General features: G+C 43.7%; 1 protein-coding gene across 1 annotated transcript in view; it reads right to left on the bottom strand.

The window, feature by feature from the left end:
- Nucleotides 1-230: 230 nt before the first annotated feature.
- Nucleotides 231-21,051, bottom strand: part of LOC104374688 (SMAD family member 2) — a 79,639-nt gene continuing 58,818 nt past the window's right edge. The window contains exons 6-11 of the mRNA XM_086630245.1: nucleotides 19,708-19,782; nucleotides 18,380-18,433; nucleotides 17,122-17,334; nucleotides 10,820-10,957; nucleotides 10,515-10,659; nucleotides 231-369 (exon numbers count right to left, since the gene is read on the bottom strand). Of these exons, the coding sequence (XP_086486371.1) occupies nucleotides 246-369; nucleotides 10,515-10,659; nucleotides 10,820-10,957; nucleotides 17,122-17,334; nucleotides 18,380-18,433; nucleotides 19,708-19,782 (749 nt within the window). The 3' untranslated portion in view covers nucleotides 231-245. The remainder of the gene's footprint in view (nucleotides 370-10,514; nucleotides 10,660-10,819; nucleotides 10,958-17,121; nucleotides 17,335-18,379; nucleotides 18,434-19,707; nucleotides 19,783-21,051) is intronic.

Consider the following 21,051-nt stretch of genomic DNA (forward strand, 5'->3'; position numbering starts at 1 on the left):
TACACTAAATTTTCATCTAGTATCAGAGTATAGGAAACAGAATCCACAAGGTGCTTTAATTGATGTGACCTCAAGTGATGTTTTTCTTTTTTTTTTTTTTTTAAAAAAACACAACAAAAAAACTCAAACAAACCAAAACTTTCTGGATAATAAACAGTTCATGGGGACCACATACAGACGAGCTGTTATATTGAGTCTGTTGACTGGACTCAATATTTAGCCCACTGGTAACAGAGGAAGGAGTTTTATGACATGCTGGAACAGCGTACTGAAGGGGAGCCCATCTGAGTCAATACTTTGTCCAACCATTGTAGAGGTCCATTCAGATGAAGTTCAATCCAGCAAGGAGTGCTTGTTACTGTTTGCCGCCTAGAAAATAAAGGATAATAAGAAAGTCAGAAAGCAATTTTGGCTGCTTTAAAGTTCTCCATCATATGATCAAATATGTTTTCATCCATATCTACTATACAGAAAGATAAAAATCTGCAACCATTACCATAACTGCTACTAAGCTTTTTTCAGACAATCTTTGAAGGAAAAAAAAAAACCAACCAACCAAACAAACCCCAAAACACCTCACATATATAAGACACATCAATAATTACATGCTTATCCATAATACATCGAAAATATTCTGCTCTGGAGAATAAGACAAGAACTGAAGCATTTGCTTCAAGAGCCTTACTTCTAAAAAGAAATTAAAAACAGAAGATTGTCCAACAAATGTGATGTTCACATCGCAGATAGCTGCGTGCAGCTATATCTTAATCTTCAAAGGGTCTACATGCGTAATTGGGTTTGAATTTTGTAGAGAGCTACTGAGAAATATGGAATAGAAACACTTGGCTCTGCACTGTCAGCATGAACAAGCAGCACAATACTACTGCAATCATAAGGTCTGGCTTTTTGGAGCAACTGACAAGATAAAGGTATAAGGAAACTGCTAGAAGGAAACTGCTAGATGTTGTCAGAAACACTACATCAAAACACAGTATGTGGTTAAACTGTGCTAACTGATCTATCTCAAAAGAACACCAAATTTTATCTCTGATTTCCTGTAATCTTACACTTCTACATGTGTTTGGTACTGTAACATCCTCACAAAAACAGTTTAAGTAAAAATTGTGTTTCCCTTGTCTTCTATATAAACTTGCCTATAAATTTCCACAGTAGAATCACAGAATCATGGAACGGTTTGGGTTGGAAGGGACCTCAAAGATCATCTAGTTCCAACCCCCCTGCCATGGGCAGGGAAACCTTCCACTATACCAGGTTGCCCAAAGCCTCATCCAACCTGGCCTTGAACACTTCCAGGGATGGGGCAGCCACAACTCCTCTGGGCAACCTGTTCCAGTGCCTCACCACCCTCTGAGTGAAGAATTTCTTCCTTATATTCAATCTAAATCTGCCCTCTTTCAGTTTAAAGCCATTGCCCCTTGTCCTATCACTACATGCCCTTGTAAAAAGTCCCTCTCCAGCTTTCCTGTAGGCCCCCTTTAAGTACTGGAAGGCTGCAATAAGATCACCCCGGAGCCTTCTCTTCTCCAGGCTGAATAGCCCCAACTCTCTCAGCCTGTCTTCATAGCAGAGGTGTTCCAGCCCTCAGATCATCTTTGTGGCCCTCCTCTGGACCCACTCCAGCAGCTCCATGTCCTTCTTGTGCTGGGGACTCCAGAGCTGAACACAGTATTCCAGGTGGGGTCTCACGAGAGCAGAGTAGAGGGGCAGAATCACCTCCCTCGACCTGCTGGCCACGCTGCTTTGGATGCAGCCCAGGACACAGTTGGCTTTCTGGGCTGCCAGTGCACATTGCCGGCTCATGTTGAGCTTCTCATCCACCAGCACTCCCAAGTCCTTCTCCTGCTCTCCATCCATTCTCTGTCCAGCCTGTACTTGTGCTTGCGATTGTCCTGACCCACGTGCAGGACCTTGCACTTGGCCTTGTTGAACTTCATGAGGTTCTCACAGGCCCACCTCTCCAGCCGTCAAGGTTCCTCTGGATGGCATCCCTTCCCTCCAGCGTGTCCACAACACCACACAACTTGGTGTCATCTGCAAACTTGCTGAGGGTGCACTCGATCCCACTGTCCATGTCTCCAACAAAGATGTTAAATAGCACTGGTCCCAGTACTGACCCCTGAGGAACACCACTCGTCACTGGCCTCCACTTGGACATCGAGTTGTTGACCGCAACACTTAGGGTGCAACCATCCAGCCAATTCCTTCTCCACTGATTGGTCCATCCCTCAAATCCATTTCTCTCCAGTTTAGAGACAAGGATGTCGTGTAGGACAGTTTCAAATGCTTTGGACAAGTCCAGGTAGACGATGTCACTTGCTCTTCCCCTATCCATCAATGCCGTAACCTCATCATAGAAGGTCATCAAATTAGTCAGGCAGGATTTGCCCTTAGTGAAGCCATGTTGGCTGTCACCAATCACCTCCTTTTTTTCCCATGTGCCTCAGCATAGTTTCCAGGAGGATCTGCTCCATGATCTTGCCGGGCACAGAGGTGAGACTGACTGGCCTGTAGTTCCCTGGGTCTTCCTTTTTCCCCTTTTTAAAGATGGGGGCTATGTTTCCCCTTTTCCAGTCAGTGGGAACTTCACCAGACTGCCACGACTTCTCAAATATGATGGATAGTGGCTTAACAACTTCATCAGCCAGTTCCCTCAGGACCTGCGGATGCACCTCATCAGATCCCATGGACTTGTCCACCTTCAGGTTCTTTAGATGGTCTTGAACCTGATCTTCTCCTACAGTGGGCAGTTCTTCATTCTCCCAGTCCCTGCCTTTGCCTTCTGTGACTTGGGCAGTTCAGCCAGAGCACTTGCCAGTGAAGACTGAGGCAAAGAAGTCATTGAATACCTCAGCCTTCTCCCTATCCTGGGTAGCCAGGTCTCTTGTTTCCTTCTGGAGTGGGCCCTCATTCTCTCTAGCCTTCCTTTTATCACTGACATACCTATAGAAGTTTTTCTTGTTGCCCTTGATGTCCCTGGCCAGATTTAATTCTATCAGGCCTTAAGCTTTCCTAACCTGATCTCTGGTTGCTCAGACAATTTCTGTGTGTTCTTCCCAGGCTACCTGTCCTTGCTTCCACTCTCTGTAGGCTTCTTTTTTGTGTCTGAGTTGGTCCAGGAGCTCCTTGTTCATCCATGCAGGCCTCCTGGTGTTCCTGCCTGACTTCCTCTTTGTTGGGATGCACCGCTCCTGAGCTTGAAGGAGGTGATTCTTGAATATTAGCTAACTTTCTTGGGCCCCTCTTCCCTCCAGGGCTTTATCCCATGGTACTCTACCAAGCAGATCCCTGAAGAGGCCAAAGTCTGCTCTCCTGAAGGCCAGGGTAGTGAGCTTGCTGTGCGATGTCCTCGCTGCCCTAAGGATCTTGAACTCCACAGTTTCATGGTCACTACAGCCAAGGCTGCCCTTGAGCGTCACATTCCCCACCAGTCTCTCCTTGTTGGTGAGAACAAGGTCCAGCATACCACCTCTCCTTTTTGGTTCCTCTACCACTTGGAGAAGGAAGTTACCATCAATGAATTCCAGGAATCCAGGAGATAGAAGCTCTTAAACACCATATAGAAAGCCTCAGTAAAGCTGAAGGGTTGACAATCATAAAAACTTCATTCACTCTCCCATATATCCTTATTTCAGAGACCTGTTATTCAAAAAATCTTCTGTCTCATTTTCAAAGAATTCAGTATTGGATATATCCTGCCTGAGAAATCCTGTTATTTCACTGTCTCCACTCCAGGCATGGGAGTTTTCCCAAACTAGACTGGCAACACTAATGTTGCTAAGCCAGTTTTTCCTAGTAATTCTAGCTATCCCAAAGTCAAAGCAAGGAGGCATTAAGATTCAAAAGCAGCAGATTAGTCATACACAAACCCAGCCCCTTCATTTTTACTTTTGGCACTGTGACCCTTCACTTTAAGGAAATCTGTTTATATAAACAGAACAACTGAAAAGGCAGAAAGATTAAGCCAGTGAGAGGATGGATTTCAGAAGTTGTCTGTGGTTTCGCATTTTCTAGGAGAAGAAAGCAGCTGGAGTCTGTGCTCTCTCAGCACTCTAAAAAACATTATCTTAGCCCTGAATGCCTACACCAAAACAAAGTGATCCAATAAAAGAACAATCTAAACCACAGGAAATAATTTCATTTAGTCTCGAATCCTCTCCCGAAGAAGGAAGTTCATTATTCCACTGCTGTCAACTCCCCTACAATGTGTTCCACAACACACTTCCTCAAAATTTTATAACTGGTTTTGTTCAACAGCCCTGGCTTTGCACTACACTGGCAAAAGTTGATAGAATAGTGACAGTCACTTAGCAGCTGTCTCAAAGCTAAAACTCAGCCTCTTCTACCCATGGATTTCCAGTTCATATATCACTAAGTCTCTTTTCTGTAAATTACCTCTACTTCACTTTCTTCAGGAGATGATCCTAGACCTGGATAGTTCCTGTGTTAATGTGAACACTTGTCTGCTGATCTGAACTTCGACCACCATCCTCAATTCAAGCTAACATTTATTGAGCAAAAAGCTATAAGCTATTTTGTCTACCAAGCTTATAAAATCTACCACCTTGCCATATCTGCATGTTTATGCACATATGCCATATGCCTAAAATTTAAGTAATGCTTTGGCTTTGGCAAAGTCTGTTCTATGAGAAATGTTTTTGACATAATAATGAAGCACAAAGTTTTAACAAGAATGATGGATTTTACAGTGCTTCCTGGTCTATTTTGACAATTCGGACTACATTCATTTAAAATCAAGTTTGTGCTTGCAGGAGTAACCTCTTCTTGCTTTAATCAGAACTGCAGCATAAATTTACAAGTTTTGTGCATCAATAATTTATTAGCATCATCTTAAACAGAGATGCAAAGAAATTAGTTCAGTATTACATGAGTAATCAGTTTCTGCACTGTTCTGGCACTGTTTCCACTGGAGCTTTTTCAACCCGATGATCTCTGAAGGATTTACAGACTACTAACAACCAACGTTCTCCCTCCTTAGAAATAACTTTACCAAAAGCTTCCCCGCTGTTTTAACCCAGCACTTACACTCCGTTCACTTCAAGTTGTCTCCATGTAATCTAACTGATTAAGCCTTTCTTCTGTTCTGATTTGAATGTTGTATTTAATTATGCATAAGTGTATACATACTCCTTTTGAGCCAAATTCAACAGTTCTTTAAACTTGAGCCAGGTTCTTTCTTGCTAACAAAGAGGTATCAATTTATTCCATTTCTCGTTTCATCTAATTAGGCTTTTACAAAATTGGCTTCGTTTAGTCAAGAAGTCTCCTCCACATAGTGACGCTGCTATTTACATGTATATATTTCAAGAGCAGATAAAAGAATCAAAACTCCAGGATTCACAATGGAACCTACATGCCAGAAATTATATGTATTTAAAAAAATCATTATGTATTGCAATAGGGTATTGCTATGTCAGACTTCATTCTTTCAGTAGACAATTTCTAGAGTTTTAAGGGATTTGTTTAAAACCACATCTCTAGCTCTCCAAAATAATGAATTCTTTAATACCGTTCAGTTAGAAGTCAATTCCTTTTCTTCCCAAATTCCCATATTACATTAAAAACAGGCACTGTCCTCAACTATAGCTCTTAGTTTGTACTAATAGAGAACACAATTGGAATCTATTCAAAAGCAGCTAAAAGACTATTTTTTCCACTCAAAAAACTGGTTTTAGCCGTTTTACTACATAGAATCATAGAATCATAGAATGGTTCGGGTTGGAAGGGACCTTAAAGATCATCTAGTTCCAACCCCCCTGCCATGAGCAGGGAAATCCTCCACTACACGAGGTTGCCCAAAGCCTCATCCATCCTGGCCTTGAACACTTCCAGGGATGGGGCATCCACAACTTCTCCGGGCAACCTGTTCCACTGCCTTGCCACTCTCAGAGTGAAAAATTTCTTCCTTAGATCTAACCTAAATCTGCCCTCTTTCAGTTTAAATCCATTGCCCCTTGTCCTATCACTACACGACCTTGTAAAAAGTCCCTCTCCAGCTTTCCTGTAGGCCCCCTTTAGGTACTGGAAAGCTGCTATAAGGTCACCCCGGAGCCTTCTCTTCTCCAGGCTGAACAGCCCCAACTCTCTCAGCCTGTCTTCATAGCAGAGGTTCTCCAGCCCTCTGATCATCTTCGTGGCCCTCCTCTGGACTCGTTCCAGTAGCTCTATGTCCTTCTTGTGTTGGGGACTCCAGAGCTGAACACAGTATTCCAGGTGGGGTCTCACGAGAGCAGAGTAGAGGGGCAGAATCACTTCCCTCGACCTGCTGGCCACGCTCCTTTCGATACAGCCCAGGATACGGTTGGCTTTCTGGGCTGCCAGCGCATATTGCCGGCTCATGTTGAGCTTCTCATCCACCAGCACTCCTAAGTCCTTTTCCTCAGGGCTGCTCTCAATCCATTCTCCGCCAGCCTGTACCTGTGCTTGGGATTGCCCCGACCCACGTGCAGGATCTTGCACTTGGCCTTGTTGAACTTCATGAGGTTCTCACAGGCCCACCTGTCCAGCCTGTCAAGGTCCCTCTGGATGGCATCCCTTCCCTCCAGCGTGTCCACAACACCACACAACTTGGTGTCATCTGCAAACTTGCTGAGGATGCACTCGATCCCACTGTCCATGTCACCAACAAAGATGTTAAATAGCACTGGTCCCAGTACCGACCCCTGAGGAACACCACTCGTCACTGGCCTCCACTTGGACATTGAACCATTAACCACAACTCTTTGAGTGCGACCATCCAGCCAATTCCTTATCCACCGAGTGGTCCATCCATCAAAACCACGTCTTTCCAGTTTAGAGATAAGGATGTTGTGTGGGACAGTATCAAATGCTTTGGATAAGTCCAGGTAGACGATGTCACTTGCTCTTCCCCTATCCATCAACGCCGTAACCTCATCATAGAAGGCCACCAAATTAGTCAGGCAGGATTTGCCCTTAGTGAAGCCATGTTGGCTGTCACCAATCACCTCCTTGTTTTCTATGTGCCTTAGCATAGTCGCCAGGACGATCTGCTCCATGATCTTGCCAGGCACAGAGGTGAGACTGACTGGCCTGTAGTTCCCTGGGTCTTCTTTTTTCCCCTTTTTAAAGATGGGGGCTATGTTTCCCTTTTTCCAGTCATTGGGAACTTCACCAGATTGCCACGACTTCTGAAATATGATGGATAGTGGCTCAGCAACTTCATCTGCCAGTTCCCTCAGGACCCGCGGATGCACCTCATCAGGTCCCATGGACTTGTCCACCTTCAGGTTCTTTAGATGATCTCGAACCTGGTCTTCTCCTACAGTGGGTGGTTCTTCATTCTCCTAGTCCCTGCCTTTGCCTCCCGTGACGTGGGCCATGCCGCTAGAGCTCTTGCCAGTGAAGACTGAGGCAAAGAAGTCATTGAGAACCTCAGCCTTCTCCATATCCTGGGTGGCCATGTCTCCCGTTTCCTTACGGAGAGGGCCTACATTTTCCCTAGATCTCTTTTTATCACTGACATGGTGATGTGAAACTTAAGGACAGCCTTGGCTGCAGTGACCACGACACGGTGGAGTTCAAGATCCACGGGGCAGCAAGGAAACTATGCAGCAAGCTCTGTGCCCTAGACTTCAAGAAGGCGGACTTCGGCCTCTTCAAGGACCTGATGGGCAAAGTGCCGTGGGAGGCGGCCCTGGAGGGACGAGGGGCCCAGGAAAGTTGGTCCACATTCAAGGAGCACCTCCTCCAAGCTCAGCAGAGGTGCATCCAGATGAAGAACAAGTCGGGCAAAAAGACCAGGAAGCCCGTGTGGATGAGCAAGGAGCTCCTGGACCAACTGAAAATGAAGAGGATAGCCTATAGAGGGTGGAAGCGGAGACAGATAGCCTGGGAGGAATACAGAGATGCTGTACGAGTGACCAGGGATCAGGTGAGGAAGGCTAAAGCCCTGAAGGAATTGAATTTGGCAAGGGATATAAAAAGCAATAAGAAAAGCTTCTATAGGTATGTAGGGGACAAAAGGAAGTCCAAGGAGAACGTAGGCCCCCTCCGGAAGGATACTGGTGCTCTGGTTACCCGGGACATAGAGAAGGCTGAGTTACTCAATGACTTTTTTGCCTCAGTTTTCACTGATAAAGCCTCTTGTCTTACCACCCAAGCTGTGGAAAGAACTAGCAGGGACTGTGAGGATGAACCACTGCCCACTGTACTTGAAGAGCAGGTTCAAGAACATCTGAGGAACTTGAAGGTGCACAAGTCCATGGGACCTGATGAGATCCATCCGCGGGTCCTGAAGGAACTGGCGGATGAAGTTGCCAAGCCACTGGCCATTGTATTTGAGAAGTCGTGGCGATCTGACGAGATCCCCGATGACTGGGAGAGAGGGAACATAACCCCCATATTTAAACAAGGAGGACCCGGGCAACTACAGGCCGGTCAGCCTCACCTCTGTGCCTGGCAAGGTCATGGAGCAGATTCTCCTGGGAACCATGCTAAGGCACATGGAGAGCAAGGAGGTGGTGGGTGACAGCCAACATGGCTTCACCAAAGGCAGATCGTGCCTGACCAACTTGGTGGCCTTTTATGATGGGGTGACAGCATCGGTGGACAAGGGTCGACCAACGGATACCATCTACCTGGACTCGTGCAAAGCTTTTGACACTGTCCCGCACGACATTCTTCTCTCTAAACTAGAGAGGCATGGGTTTGATGGATGGACCACTCGGTGGATAAGGAATTGGCTCAATGGCCGTACTCAGAGAGTGGTGGTCAACGGCTCGATGTCCAAGTGGAGACCGGTCACGAGTGGCGTCCCTCAGGGGTCCACGTTGGGCCCGGCCCTCTTCAACATCTTTGTCGGTGACGTGGACAGTGGCATGGAGTGCACCCTCAGCAAGTTCGCCGATGACACCAAGCTGTGTGGTGCCGTCGACACGCTGGAAGGGAGGGATGCCATCCAGAGGGACCTCGACAGGCTGGAGAGGTGGGCCCGTGTCAACCTCATGAAGTTCAACCAGGCCAAATGCAAGGTCCTACATCTGGGTCGTGGCAATCCCAAGCACAAATACAGACTGGGTGGTGAATGGATTGAGAGCAGCCCTGAGGAGAAGGACTTGGGAGTACTGGTGGACGAGAAGCTCAATATGAGCCGGCAATGTGCTCTTGCGGCCCAGAAGGCCAACCGCGTCCTGGGCTGCATCAAGAGGAGCGTGGCCAGCAGGTCGAGGGAGGTGATTCTCCCCTGAATAGAAGCCTTTCTTGTTGCCCTTGATGTCCCTAGCCAGATTTAACTCTATCAGGGCTTTGGCTTTCCTAATCTGATCTCTGGTTACTTGGACAATTTCTCTGTATTCTTCCCAGGCTACCTGTCCTTGCTTTCACCCCCTACAGGCTTTCTTTTTGTGCCCAAGTTGATCCAGGAGCTCCTTGTTCATCCATGCAGGCCTCCTGGTGTTCCTACTTGACTTTCTCTTTGTTGGGATGCACCACTCCTGAGCTTGGAGGAGGTGATCCTTGAATATTAACCAGCTTTCTTGGGCCCCTCTTCCCTCCAGGGCCTCATCCCATTGTACTCTAGCGAGGAGATCCCTGAAGAGGCCAAAGTCTGCTTTCCTGAAATCCAGGGTAGTGAGCCTGCTATGCACCCTCCTTGTTTCCCTAAGTATCTTGAATTCTACCATTTCATGATCGCTGCAGCCAAGGCTGTCCTTGAGCATCACGTTCCCCACCAGCCCTTCACTGTTAGTGAGAACAAGGTCCAGCGTAGCACCTCTCCTCGTTGGTTCCTCTACCACTTGGAGAAGGAATTTATCATCCATGCATTCCAGGAACCTCCTGGATTGCCTGTGCCTTGCTGTGTTGTCTTTCCAACAGATATCAGGGTGGTTGAAGTCCCCCATGAGGACCAGGGCTTGTGAACGTGAGGACCAGGGCTCGTGAACGTGAGGCACATAAACACAGTCATCTTACTCCTACAAAGTTTTTTCCACTACAAGTTCCAAAATCTGTGCCATCCCTTAAATGTGTGTTCTCCAGATGTTTTATTCTGCAGAATGCACTCCAAGTGACTCCAATTCTTTCTGTCAGGTACTATCAACTGCATGCCGCGCCACAACCCAACAATCTCATTATACTCCATATAGAACAGGACAGAGATCAAAACGACTGTATGTCTAACAAACAGTAAATAATCTCATAGCTCAAACTGAAACTTCTAGATGTTGTCAGTGATTTCACCACAATAAGCAAGCAATCAGGAGTGAGCAAGGAAACAGAACTTTGACGACATTCCTTGCTCAACAGCTGACTTCAATGCAATACTAAAATCAATTTACTTGTCTTTATGACTTAGGAACTCCATAGCTGAGGAGGAGAAAAAGGAAAATATGGGTTCAATTTGCAGACAGCATATCTACAGTAGCAGTAAGAAGCCTGTATATATGGCTTTCAAGCCAGACAGAAATAGTGTATTAGTGAAAGAAGAAAAATTTAAAAGCAAAGGTTTTTTTTCTTACCTGTATTCAGCTCCCCATCCTTTAACAAAACTCATTCTTATGGTACACATTCTAGTAAGCTGATAAACTGCTTCAAAACCCTGATTCACAGATTGAGCCAGAAGAGCAGCGAATTCTTGGTTATTAAAGATTTTTAGATTGCATCCTATAAAGAAAAAAAAGTCAAAAGGGTACAATCAATGAATACTTGTGTTTGCTACACAGAAGCCCAAAACTATGAAGAAACTATCAAAAGGCAAGCAAATGTCATCCAGTGAATATATTCACTAGATATTTTTGCAAGAGACCTTCAGTAGGCTACTAACCTGGTGGAATTTTGCACACAGTTGCAGGATGCCAGCCATATCTTTGATTACAGTTGGGGCTCTGAACAAAAATCGCGCTGTCACTTAGGCACTCAGCAAAAACTTCTCCACCAATGTAATAGAGACGTACTCCCCTTCCTGTAGCAAAATTCAAAGGAACTCTAGTTATGATATAACCCAAGCAGATTAATAAACAAGGGAGTATTTTGTTTCAGAGAAGGTCAAGGTTTTTCTTTACAACAGAAACAGAAATCAATTATCTACAGGACCACACTGCTGGGCTGACAGCTGTAGCAGGAGCGGAACACAATTAACTTGCATTTTTCTCCCACAAACACACGATATTTGAAGTAGAAGTGGAATAATTTATGGTCAAGAGTGAGATAGGATTTTCTAGCCATGTAATGGAAGTGTTCATTACCAAATAACTTTTCACTTAAAGAAATACCAAAATTGAAATAAAAACATTAGATTCAACAGAATTAAAACTTGTACTAATATTAAGTGCCGTATGTGAAGTGACGCAGGCCACTACGTCAAAAAAGGAAAACACAAGTATATCACTTCAACACTCTCCACTTATATGCACCCACACTATTTCACAATCCACTGCATATCCCTTCTCTGTACTACTTTGACAAAATCAACAGGACTTGATTTAGCCCTATTATAAAAAAATATCCATAAGAAATCCTATTGTTCACTTTTAAATTGTGATCTTGTTCTCTCTCCCTGAGCGGAAAAAAATCTGTATGGGCTATTTCTAGCACAAGTAAGAGAAGTAATGTACAATTGATCTCCCAAAGAAAACTATTTATAATTAACAGGTGTTGGAGTGTGGATCTTTGAAGAGACTGCACGAAGAAAACCCTGTGTGAATAAAGACTGGAGCTGGGAAGTTAGGCCTCCAGGGCGGAATGCCCTTGAAGTAAAGGATAAGAAAACTATGCAGTATGATAAGGGAGTAGTGTTTGCTTAGAGCAGAGCTTCGCTAGGCGGGTGTTTTTTGAAATAGTCTGTTAAACACGACAAGCATATGTATCATCCAATAATGGTGTAGAAAAGGTGTGGTCTCAGGATGACTGACAAAAGTTGTCTATATAAGCAATAAGAACTGCGCAATAAACGAGATTCCTGCAGCTAACTCATATTGAGTCGTCTCTGGGGTCTTCAAATCCCGCTTCCGCAAGTGGCGCCCAACGTGGGGCAAGCCACGGCCCCGGAGAATGAGCTGGACTCACGTTCGGGACTTACCCGGAGAATGAGCTAAACTCACGTTCAGGATATACCTGAAGAATGAGCTAAACTCACGTTCGGAATATTTATTACTTGTCGTGAACGAGTGTTTCGCGGAAGGAAGGACGAGCGACTACAGGCGGCCTATAGAGGAAAGCCGGAGTGGATCCACTGTCGCGCCGGAGAATGAGCTGGGCTCACGTTCGGCACATACCCGAAGAATGAGCTAACCTCACGTTCGGGATATTCTCGGAGAATGAGCTAACCTCACGTTCGGGACCTTATTACTTGTTGTGAACGAGTGTGCTAATTTTGCAGAAGGAAGGACGAGTGACTACAGGCGGCCTATAGAGGAAAGCCGGAGCAGATCTACTGTCACGAATTAGGAACCAAAAGAAAGAAGAAGTAAGAATCTAAAGACAGAAAAAAAATAAGCGACAACTGCCTCAACAGGAGGAGGTAAGAGACTGGGAACGATGGGAAGCACAGCTTTAACAGAACATAAGTCTGTAGTTAAGGTGTTGACAAAAGTGCTAGAGAAACAGAACAGCACCATTAACAGTACTGACTTGATAAAACTCCTGGTACTCCTGGTTTGGGTATCAGCTCACATACCAGAGGCAAACTCTTCAAATATATACATGACAAGGACTTGGGACACTATAGACGTTAAACTTTGGGACGCAGCCACCTGTGGGGATGCTGCCGTGCAGCAACAGCTGACAGCCTGGTGTGCTGTGTTCGAGGCCTTGAAGGGCGCGGCGGGAGAGAGCGAGGGCGAGGGAACATCAGCGTCTGCCTCCCCCGGTAGCCCCAGTAGCCCCGGCAGCGCCGCTGGCACCGGCAGAGCCAGCAGCCCCATCCCCTGCCTCCCCCGCGGCCCCACCGGCAGAGGAGCTGTGCGGAGCTGCCTGGCCTGGAAAAGTCATCATCGAATCCTTTTGATCCAGGGCCCCGAACGAAAGACAGACTTATTGCTTTCCCCCTCTTCCAACGAAGTCGGTACATCGAACCCCTGCGCCGCGCCGCCCACCGCGCCGGCGGCGCCCCGGGAACGCCGCTGCTGCTGCCGGCCGGGGCCGCGGGCGCGGCGTTTGCCTCGGTGCTGCCGCTTGTGGTGCGGAACGAGCCGCGGCGGAGGGGACGGAGACGCGGCAACAACAACAGCAAGAACAACAAGAAGGGGGGCGGCCGGCACAGGGCTGCTGGGTCGTCGTCCCCCTCCGTTCCTCCCCCCCCCCGCCCGGCTGAGGTGAGGGAGGGCTGACCCTCCGCCGCTGCTGCCCCGCCCCCCGCCGCTGCCCCCCCGCCCCCGCCGGCCGCGCCTTGGAGAGCGGCCGCTGGCCCCGCCCCCCCCGCCCGCTGAGGCCCGTGGCCCAGGTTTTACCGAGAGACAGCACATCTTAACTTGGATCGTCTCGATCGGCATTGCGGGGAAATAACTAATCCTCTTCTGTCCAGCAATTTCAACGTTTAATATCAGTGTGCAAAACCGTAAACATGCCTATTCCATGTACATCTGTGAGCGCACACCACGCTTCCAGGGCCTATAGCAGAAGGGGAACAGGCGAGCTGAGCCTCTCGTGAGTGCAGCTCTTGTACCAAACTCGCTCATGCAGGCAAACATCTTGCATGACTTCTACCATCAGAATGCTGACGCTACTAGGTGACAATTTGGTTTAACACGACAACAAGCCCGCTCAATCGTACAATTGTGTAGTAGCTGTTAAAATATGATCATGCCACCAATGAATGGTGTTAGTCCTCGTGGTTTACGCTCGCAGGAACTTTGGCATACACTTCTTATCAGACATATGTATTTTTGTCATCATAAGGTATTGAGCATGTTACTGGTATTCCTTACAATCCTACTGGGCAACCGATCATAGAACACACACATGGTACTTTGGAGAATATGCTTTTAAAACAAGAAGGGGGAATGATGGGGAAATCTCCCAATGAAACAATAGCTAAAGTGTTATAGGTGTTAAATTTCTTAAATCGAGAGATAAATATTTTAGGATGAATAAAATGTCACACATGTCAAAATCAGGCACAGGCAGGGTTACAGCAAGTGCCTTTCCAACAACTGACTGAATTGGCTAAGAGAGCATTAAGACGTGTCCCTGATTTTTGGGACAGGGGAGGCTTCCTCTGCTTCCATTCGTCAGGGAGCACAGGAACCTTATGAGCATTTCTTTGATCAGCTACAAATGGCAGTTCAGAGATAAACAGAAAATCCGGCTACTGCAGATGTGTTGATATTCCAGTTAGCCATTGAAAATGCTAACACAGACTGCCAACGAGCTCTTGATCTTATCAGGAATCGGGAAAAAACGATTGCAGATTTAGTAAAGGCGTGTCAGAATGTGGGCTGGGAACACTATAAAGCAGAGATATTGGCAGCTAAATGTTTTGGTCAACAGTAATCACTGACACGTTGGTGCATTTAATTCCTACTGGTGTCCTTGGTTTTATATCACGAGGATTATGGGCACTAGCTGGGACGATCATCCACCACAAATCACGATTGTTTGTACTCCCAAGGGTAATTGATTCTGAGAAAAAAAAAAAAAGAAAAAAATATATAAAAAGGAAAAACAAAAAAGGGGGAGCCTTCCATATATTTCCCCACAAGAATCCTCAGACAAAGCTACATATGTTTTAAATTTTCTTAATTCGTCTGCTTCTAGGCAACATACTACGGCTGTGGATCATAATTTTAAACCCAGTGCCATTTTTGAACGAAAAAACAACAGTATATTATAAGAACTGGGCTCAACTCATGGGATGGCCCTGTGCCTCTGCTTACATGGGGAAGAGGATATGCTTGTGTTCTCTTTCCCACAGGTCCATACTGGGTACCAGCAAGAAACGTAAAGCGATGACAGAGACGCAGAATGAGGAAAATGGCTCAAAAGAATTGTAATAGAAGATTGCATATTGATATGGAAACTGTCTTTATGTTTATTATGATTTAGTATATTACGTGTGTGAAAGTTGCTTGTATATATGCTTTGTGTGTTTTTTTTTCCAAGCAGAAAGGAGCTACTGGAAGGAGAAGAATTAACTGGTACCGAATTAATGACAAAGAATTACAAACTGGACTTAGTTGTGAGCACGTAACTTTGAAAAGGGAAGCTGGGAGGATTGTTATTGAACAACATGTTGCGATTCGCAAAAACCGCTGTTGGCCAGCAGAGCACATACCGGGCAGCCTTGTTGCACGCACTGGCCACGCGTGCGGCAACGCCGTGTCAGTGCCTTTGTCATAGACTCTGTTGAGGGTGTAAAAGGGATGGCTCAGAGCGGAGCTGAAGGAGGCTGCAGAGCACACTGTGTGGATAAACAGGGGATGCCCTGAAGGTGCCGTGCCTGCCTCCCTTCTCCACAACGACCTTGCCGATTGACACCCTCCTGCTCAGCGGAATCTTGGGTATAGTGGAAATAGTAAAGCCCTCGGAAAGGGAAGTAGTATGCTAGAAACTGCTTTTGCAAGGCTGTACCAAAACAACATGCTAGTAACTGGGGTTGCCAGCCTTGTGTGCAGGGTTTTATTCGTGCAAGAAAAGAAAGGGGGAATTTGTTGGAGTGTGGATCTCTGAAGAGACTGCATGAAGAAAACCCTGTGTGAATAAAGACTGGAGCTGGGAAGTTAGGCCTCCAGGGTGGAATGCCCTTGAAGTAAAGGATAAGAAAACTATGCTGTATGATAAGGGAGTAGTGTTTGCTTAGAGCAGAGCTTCGCTAGGCGGGTGTTTTTTGAAATAGTCTGTTAAACACGACAAGCATATGTATCATCCAATAATGGTGTAGAAAAGGTGTGGTCTCAGGATGACTGACAAAAGTTGTCTATATAAGCAATAAGAACTGCGCAATAAACGAGATTCCTGCAGCTAACTCATATTGAGTCGTCTCTGGGGTCTTCAAATCCCGCTTCTGCAAACAGGTCCTTTTTAAAGGCCATAATTTTTCTTCTCCTTTCTCTTTAAAACTATTTTTCAAACAAAATGTGAGCTGCTCTATAAAAAAGTGAGAGCTCCTTACATTTTTGCTTTTCCTCATCATTGACCATTTTGATCGGTCAGCACAGGCATAGCCTGGGTTTCTGCACATCTAAAATTTTATTAGACAAGCATTTGGATTTGGCATAGAGGGAGTCAGAAGGTTCTACTAAAGAGGTTGAACTTTTTTACTAAAAGCAAAAAACCAAACTAAACCAAACCAAAACAACCCACAAAAAATGTTGCTAAAGAAAAGAATCCAGGGGGAAAAAAAAAAGTAGTTTAATGAAGAACTTAAAGCCAAGATACTGCATTGTGGAAAACAATATTCTTTACTAACCATTACAAAGAAATTCTCGATCATGTCAAAACCGTGTTATCTCAATGGCAGCTTTTCCCATTTCAGAAAAGAACTCAAGAAGTACTACCAATGTGAAGTACTACCTATGTCCATTCTTCATTTTATAAATTAGAATAAACTAAGCAGCATGTTAATATTTTGCAATTAAAGCTTAAATTTCAATTATAAGCAACTCTGAATATAAATGCTACCCAGGGCAGAGTGGTCCAACAAGGAGCCTGAAAGCCAAAATCCTGCCCCTTGGGATATGCTTTGGTGCATTATCTTTTTCCAGAAGGCAGAGAACAGCAACATGAGCAACAGAAATCCCATACAGTTAAATGGCTTCCTCCTGTGCCGTTCTCAGCCTGACAGCTGTGTGACTGCTGCTGCCACCAACTTAGTGACTATTGATTGAGGAAAGGCAGCTCCTTTCAGCTCCAGTCATCACTCCATCTCTTCCCAATTGCAACTGGCTGTGGTAGCAGATGCTGCTACATTTCTCCCCGATTTCAGAAGTGGCGAACTCTGTGTCTTTCCACTTCTGTCCTTAGCAAGAGAGACCAAGCTCTCCTTGGCAAGCCTTGAGAGAAAAGTTCAATGGTTGGCTGCATAAGGGTGAAAGGATCACAACACACAGATCTGCCCATCCTACATGGATCATTCCAGATAATTTAATGGCTAAAAAGAAATGAAATAGTTAAAAGATCAGAGATTTTTACCTATGTGTCGCCTTGTCATTTCCACTGTAGCATTTCTGTTTACATTGGAAAGCAGACCTAGACAAAATCGTTCTGAATTTGATGGATCTGTAAAGCCATCTACGGTCAGGGAAGGCTGTGATGCATGGAAGGTTTCTCCCACTCTTTGATTCAATTCATAATATGCTATTGAACACCAAAACGCAGGCTCCGAGTAAGTAACTGGTTGCAAGTCTAAAAAAAAATTTAAAAAACAAGCTTAACACAGAATTTGAGGCTGAAAAGAAATCTATCTGCCCTGCTATTCATCTCTTCCAGAAACAACAGCAGTAGTTTCCTCAAACTACTCAAATTATATTTTGCTTGCTGTCATTTTTACCTACCTCAGTAAACAGAATGGAATTCAATATTCCACACAAGGGAAGGAGGAGGGGAAGAAAGGGTGATCTAATCTGACCATAGCTCATGTAGTTTAGTACTTGCATTTTGCTTGGCAAAACGATTAAGCTAATGTTGCTGTGAGTGCCAGGCGTTGAGACATTTCTGTTGCCTTTCTATAACTTGCAAACATTTTGGCAACGTTAAAGAAAAGATTAAACTATCAAACACTGAACCACACAAAGGAAAAAAATATTAATATGAAAATTACATTCCCTTGTATTACACTAGATCTTATACTGTCTCTTTATCTAAAGGCAGCTCTAAGCCCCTTTTACTCTCCCCTACTCAGTATCTTCCCTGTGCAGCTTCAGCTTTTCCTGCGCTGCTTCCCTTTTTACCTACCCTAATTACTTACTCAGCATTCTGAACAGCATTTTCCTGTCACAAATCCAAGGGAATCTGACCTTATACAGACACATAGCAGTGGTACCTGATCAAAGCAGGTGGGCAATTAACATGAGAGCAACAACTGTGTTGTGGTTACAGGTGAAAAAGTACATGAGAAGAGAGCAGAACACACATACAAGGGAGACAGCAAGTCTGGGCAGCACTATGGATAGGCTAATGTCCTTTAAACTATTTATTTTATAAATGCTATTCCTGCACACACAACCATATTATTCTTTCTCTTTGCTAGAAGCTCAACAGTTACAGAAATAGAGTAGTTATTAACAAGTTATTAACCCAGCCCTATTGTGTTTATCAGTAAGCCAACCCAATAGTCTCCTCCTAATAAAGCTCTTACTTTTTTACAGTACATTTTCATTTTTAATGTAATTATATATATAAAGAAGAGTCATCACACACAGAGAAACATTTAAAAGAATTTCCATCTTACCCAAGCTATGATTAACTGGGGAGAGAGTACTAGGAGACAGCTCTGCTGGAGATCCTGTTGAAGCAATACAGATTGTTTCAGAGCAAATGATTCTTGTTATTTCAGATGGGTAGGTATGACCACTATCTAGATATAGTTTTACATTAAAATTCTTTGGAATAAGAAACCTCAGAAATCCTACAACCAGTTTTCCAGCATATCACATGCTTATTCTGAATTAAGATTACATTTAATTTTCCAGACTCCTGGGAACCTTCCTTGTAAAGACTCGATTAACATCTTAGTGTTGTATTTGGCAGAGCCCTCACTTCATGCACACTCTGTGAACATAACTATTTATGCGCTTCTACAGTGAGAAGGTAGTGACTTCTTCCCAAATTCAGTGAAAAAAAGTTAAGAAAAAGTGGATGAGACAATCAAGATATTACCTCTCTATTCTCAAAGGAGAGGGTTTATCTCTAGAAAAGAACAAGCTGGATTTTCTCATTTGAGGAAATTATTCTTTCCTGGAAGGAGGAAGGAAAAAACTCAGAAAAACATGAGCTTTCCAACACAATTTGTGCACTAGTAGGCAAAATACAAAATTCCTACAAGGACTGCTGATGTCAGGCTTTTTTAATTAAGGTACCTATTGTCGCATAGTGGGAAAATATTGCAGTTCTTACAGAAACTAGTGCAGTTGATTCCAATTAACTGAAAAAGGTTGCTAACATTAGCTAACCAAACACTCAAGTCTGCCAGCACATAGCAGGAGGTTCTTATCCAGCACATTAACTGTGCTTTGTCCGAGTCTAAGGCAAATCAGATTATTTAGAAACCCTTTCATAGAAAGGCACAAATGTTTAATGTTTCTACTACTCTTTCAATAGAGCCTTCCATACAAGAATTAATTTGAAACATGGCAGAAGTGATAAGGTTGTCAGAGTTCACAGACAGGTTCCCAAAATGTAGCATTTCTGTAACTTTTTTAGGCCAATAGACATTTTGCTTCAATGAACCTGTTTCCAGAAGGTAAAGTTAGGGGTAGGTTGAAACTAGTCAGCTATTAAAATCTATTTTAAGGCTTTCTGATGAAGACTTAGACCTGTATGCTTTCGTTACAAAACAAATGAAGTGTACTTAATATGGCACAGAATGTTTTAAAAGCATTCCCCTAGTAAAAAATTATTTTGTTCACAAAAGACTGAAAGTGATATTTTAAACAAAAAAACACCAGGCTGTACAGAGGGCTACTGCCATCATCGTTCAGGCTGAATTCATGCCACTATGCAGAGGGATCACAACTAGTAATCTCAAGTCTTCAAAGTAGTGAAAAAAAAATAAAATACCGGTATCCATGCTTTGGTTCAACTGCTGGTCACTCGTTTCTCCATCTTCACTGATATATCCTGGAGGTGGTGTTTCTGTCAAAAAAAACCCAAAAAAAACAAAAAAACAACTGGGGAGATTGGTAAGATTTAGCATTTGGAGTTTTTCCCTCAAGTTTTCATGAGCTCCATATGATACCTGAACAATGAATTAGAATTTCATTTTGCTGTCCCTTTTTCCTTCCAGTAGAACTTCAAACCCATTACCTGCCTTATTGTCTATGTAAAACGTATCATCTCTTGTATGTCAGTCAATTGCTCAAGTATTTTATATAATTAACAGATAATCCTTGTTTGTTCCATTTAAGAACAAGATACTTTCACTACAATGAATAACAATTTCACAATTGCGATCAACAGCTTTCACATTTACTAGAATTACAAATGAAAAAAAACAAAAACAAAAACACTGTCTGGTGATTTCTACCAGAAAAAAAGAAGTGAGCTATAACCATCAGATCAGATACCCTCCCACGTCTTACAGAAGTTGCTAGATTTAAAGGATATTTTTCAGTTCAGTTCCCAAATCCATTTTTCTTCAATACCCAACAGTTGATTTCACTCATTAATGATAACTATATTATCTAACTAGTTACACTGCACGAGCTCTATTATCATCATTATTATTACTTCCAAACTCTATTAAAAAGATCATCTATTCTTTTAACTAACTTTCTTTAAAGATGGACTTTCACAGATCAAAGTAAATTCAATAACAAGCTTGAAGCATTCTGACACTAGAAACTGTGTCTAATTCCACAGAAATATCTTCAAAACCCAGGAGAGTATGGTTGTTCCTTTTCTCCATTCAAAATGTACTTTGTAATCCAGATAATGAGTTAACCAACTGCCTTTCAGGAAATAATTTTCTTTGAACTGGGTAAATGTCTTTTCCTCTATATTAAAGGCAAAACCTGGATTTCTTTAGTGAAAGTGTTTGAAGCTAACTATCTCTACAATCACCTTAGAATTCTCTCTGAGACATCTGAGGGATTAAGCACATTAAATTGCATTATTACCAAACAGCAGAAATTTAAAGATAATGCCTTTTTCTAAGAATTAAAATCAAATTATAATCAAATATCATGTCTGAGATTTACAGTAATATAGTAAGATCAGAAGGAAGTCAGCGAAAGGAAACTAGATTAAGTCAGTTGATTAAATAAAAATTAACCAAAAGATTTATATCTTTGGTTCATTCTGTAAAACTAGTGTGTTAAATATAGATGTGACAAAATTCAAGTGAGAATTTAAAAGGAAGATTAAGGGAAATCATAGAATCATAGAATGGTTTGGGTTGGAAGG

Source organism: Tauraco erythrolophus, chromosome W (assembly GCF_009769465.1).
Source record: "Tauraco erythrolophus isolate bTauEry1 chromosome W, bTauEry1.pri, whole genome shotgun sequence".
Taxonomy (NCBI): Eukaryota; Metazoa; Chordata; class Aves; order Musophagiformes; family Musophagidae; genus Tauraco; species Tauraco erythrolophus.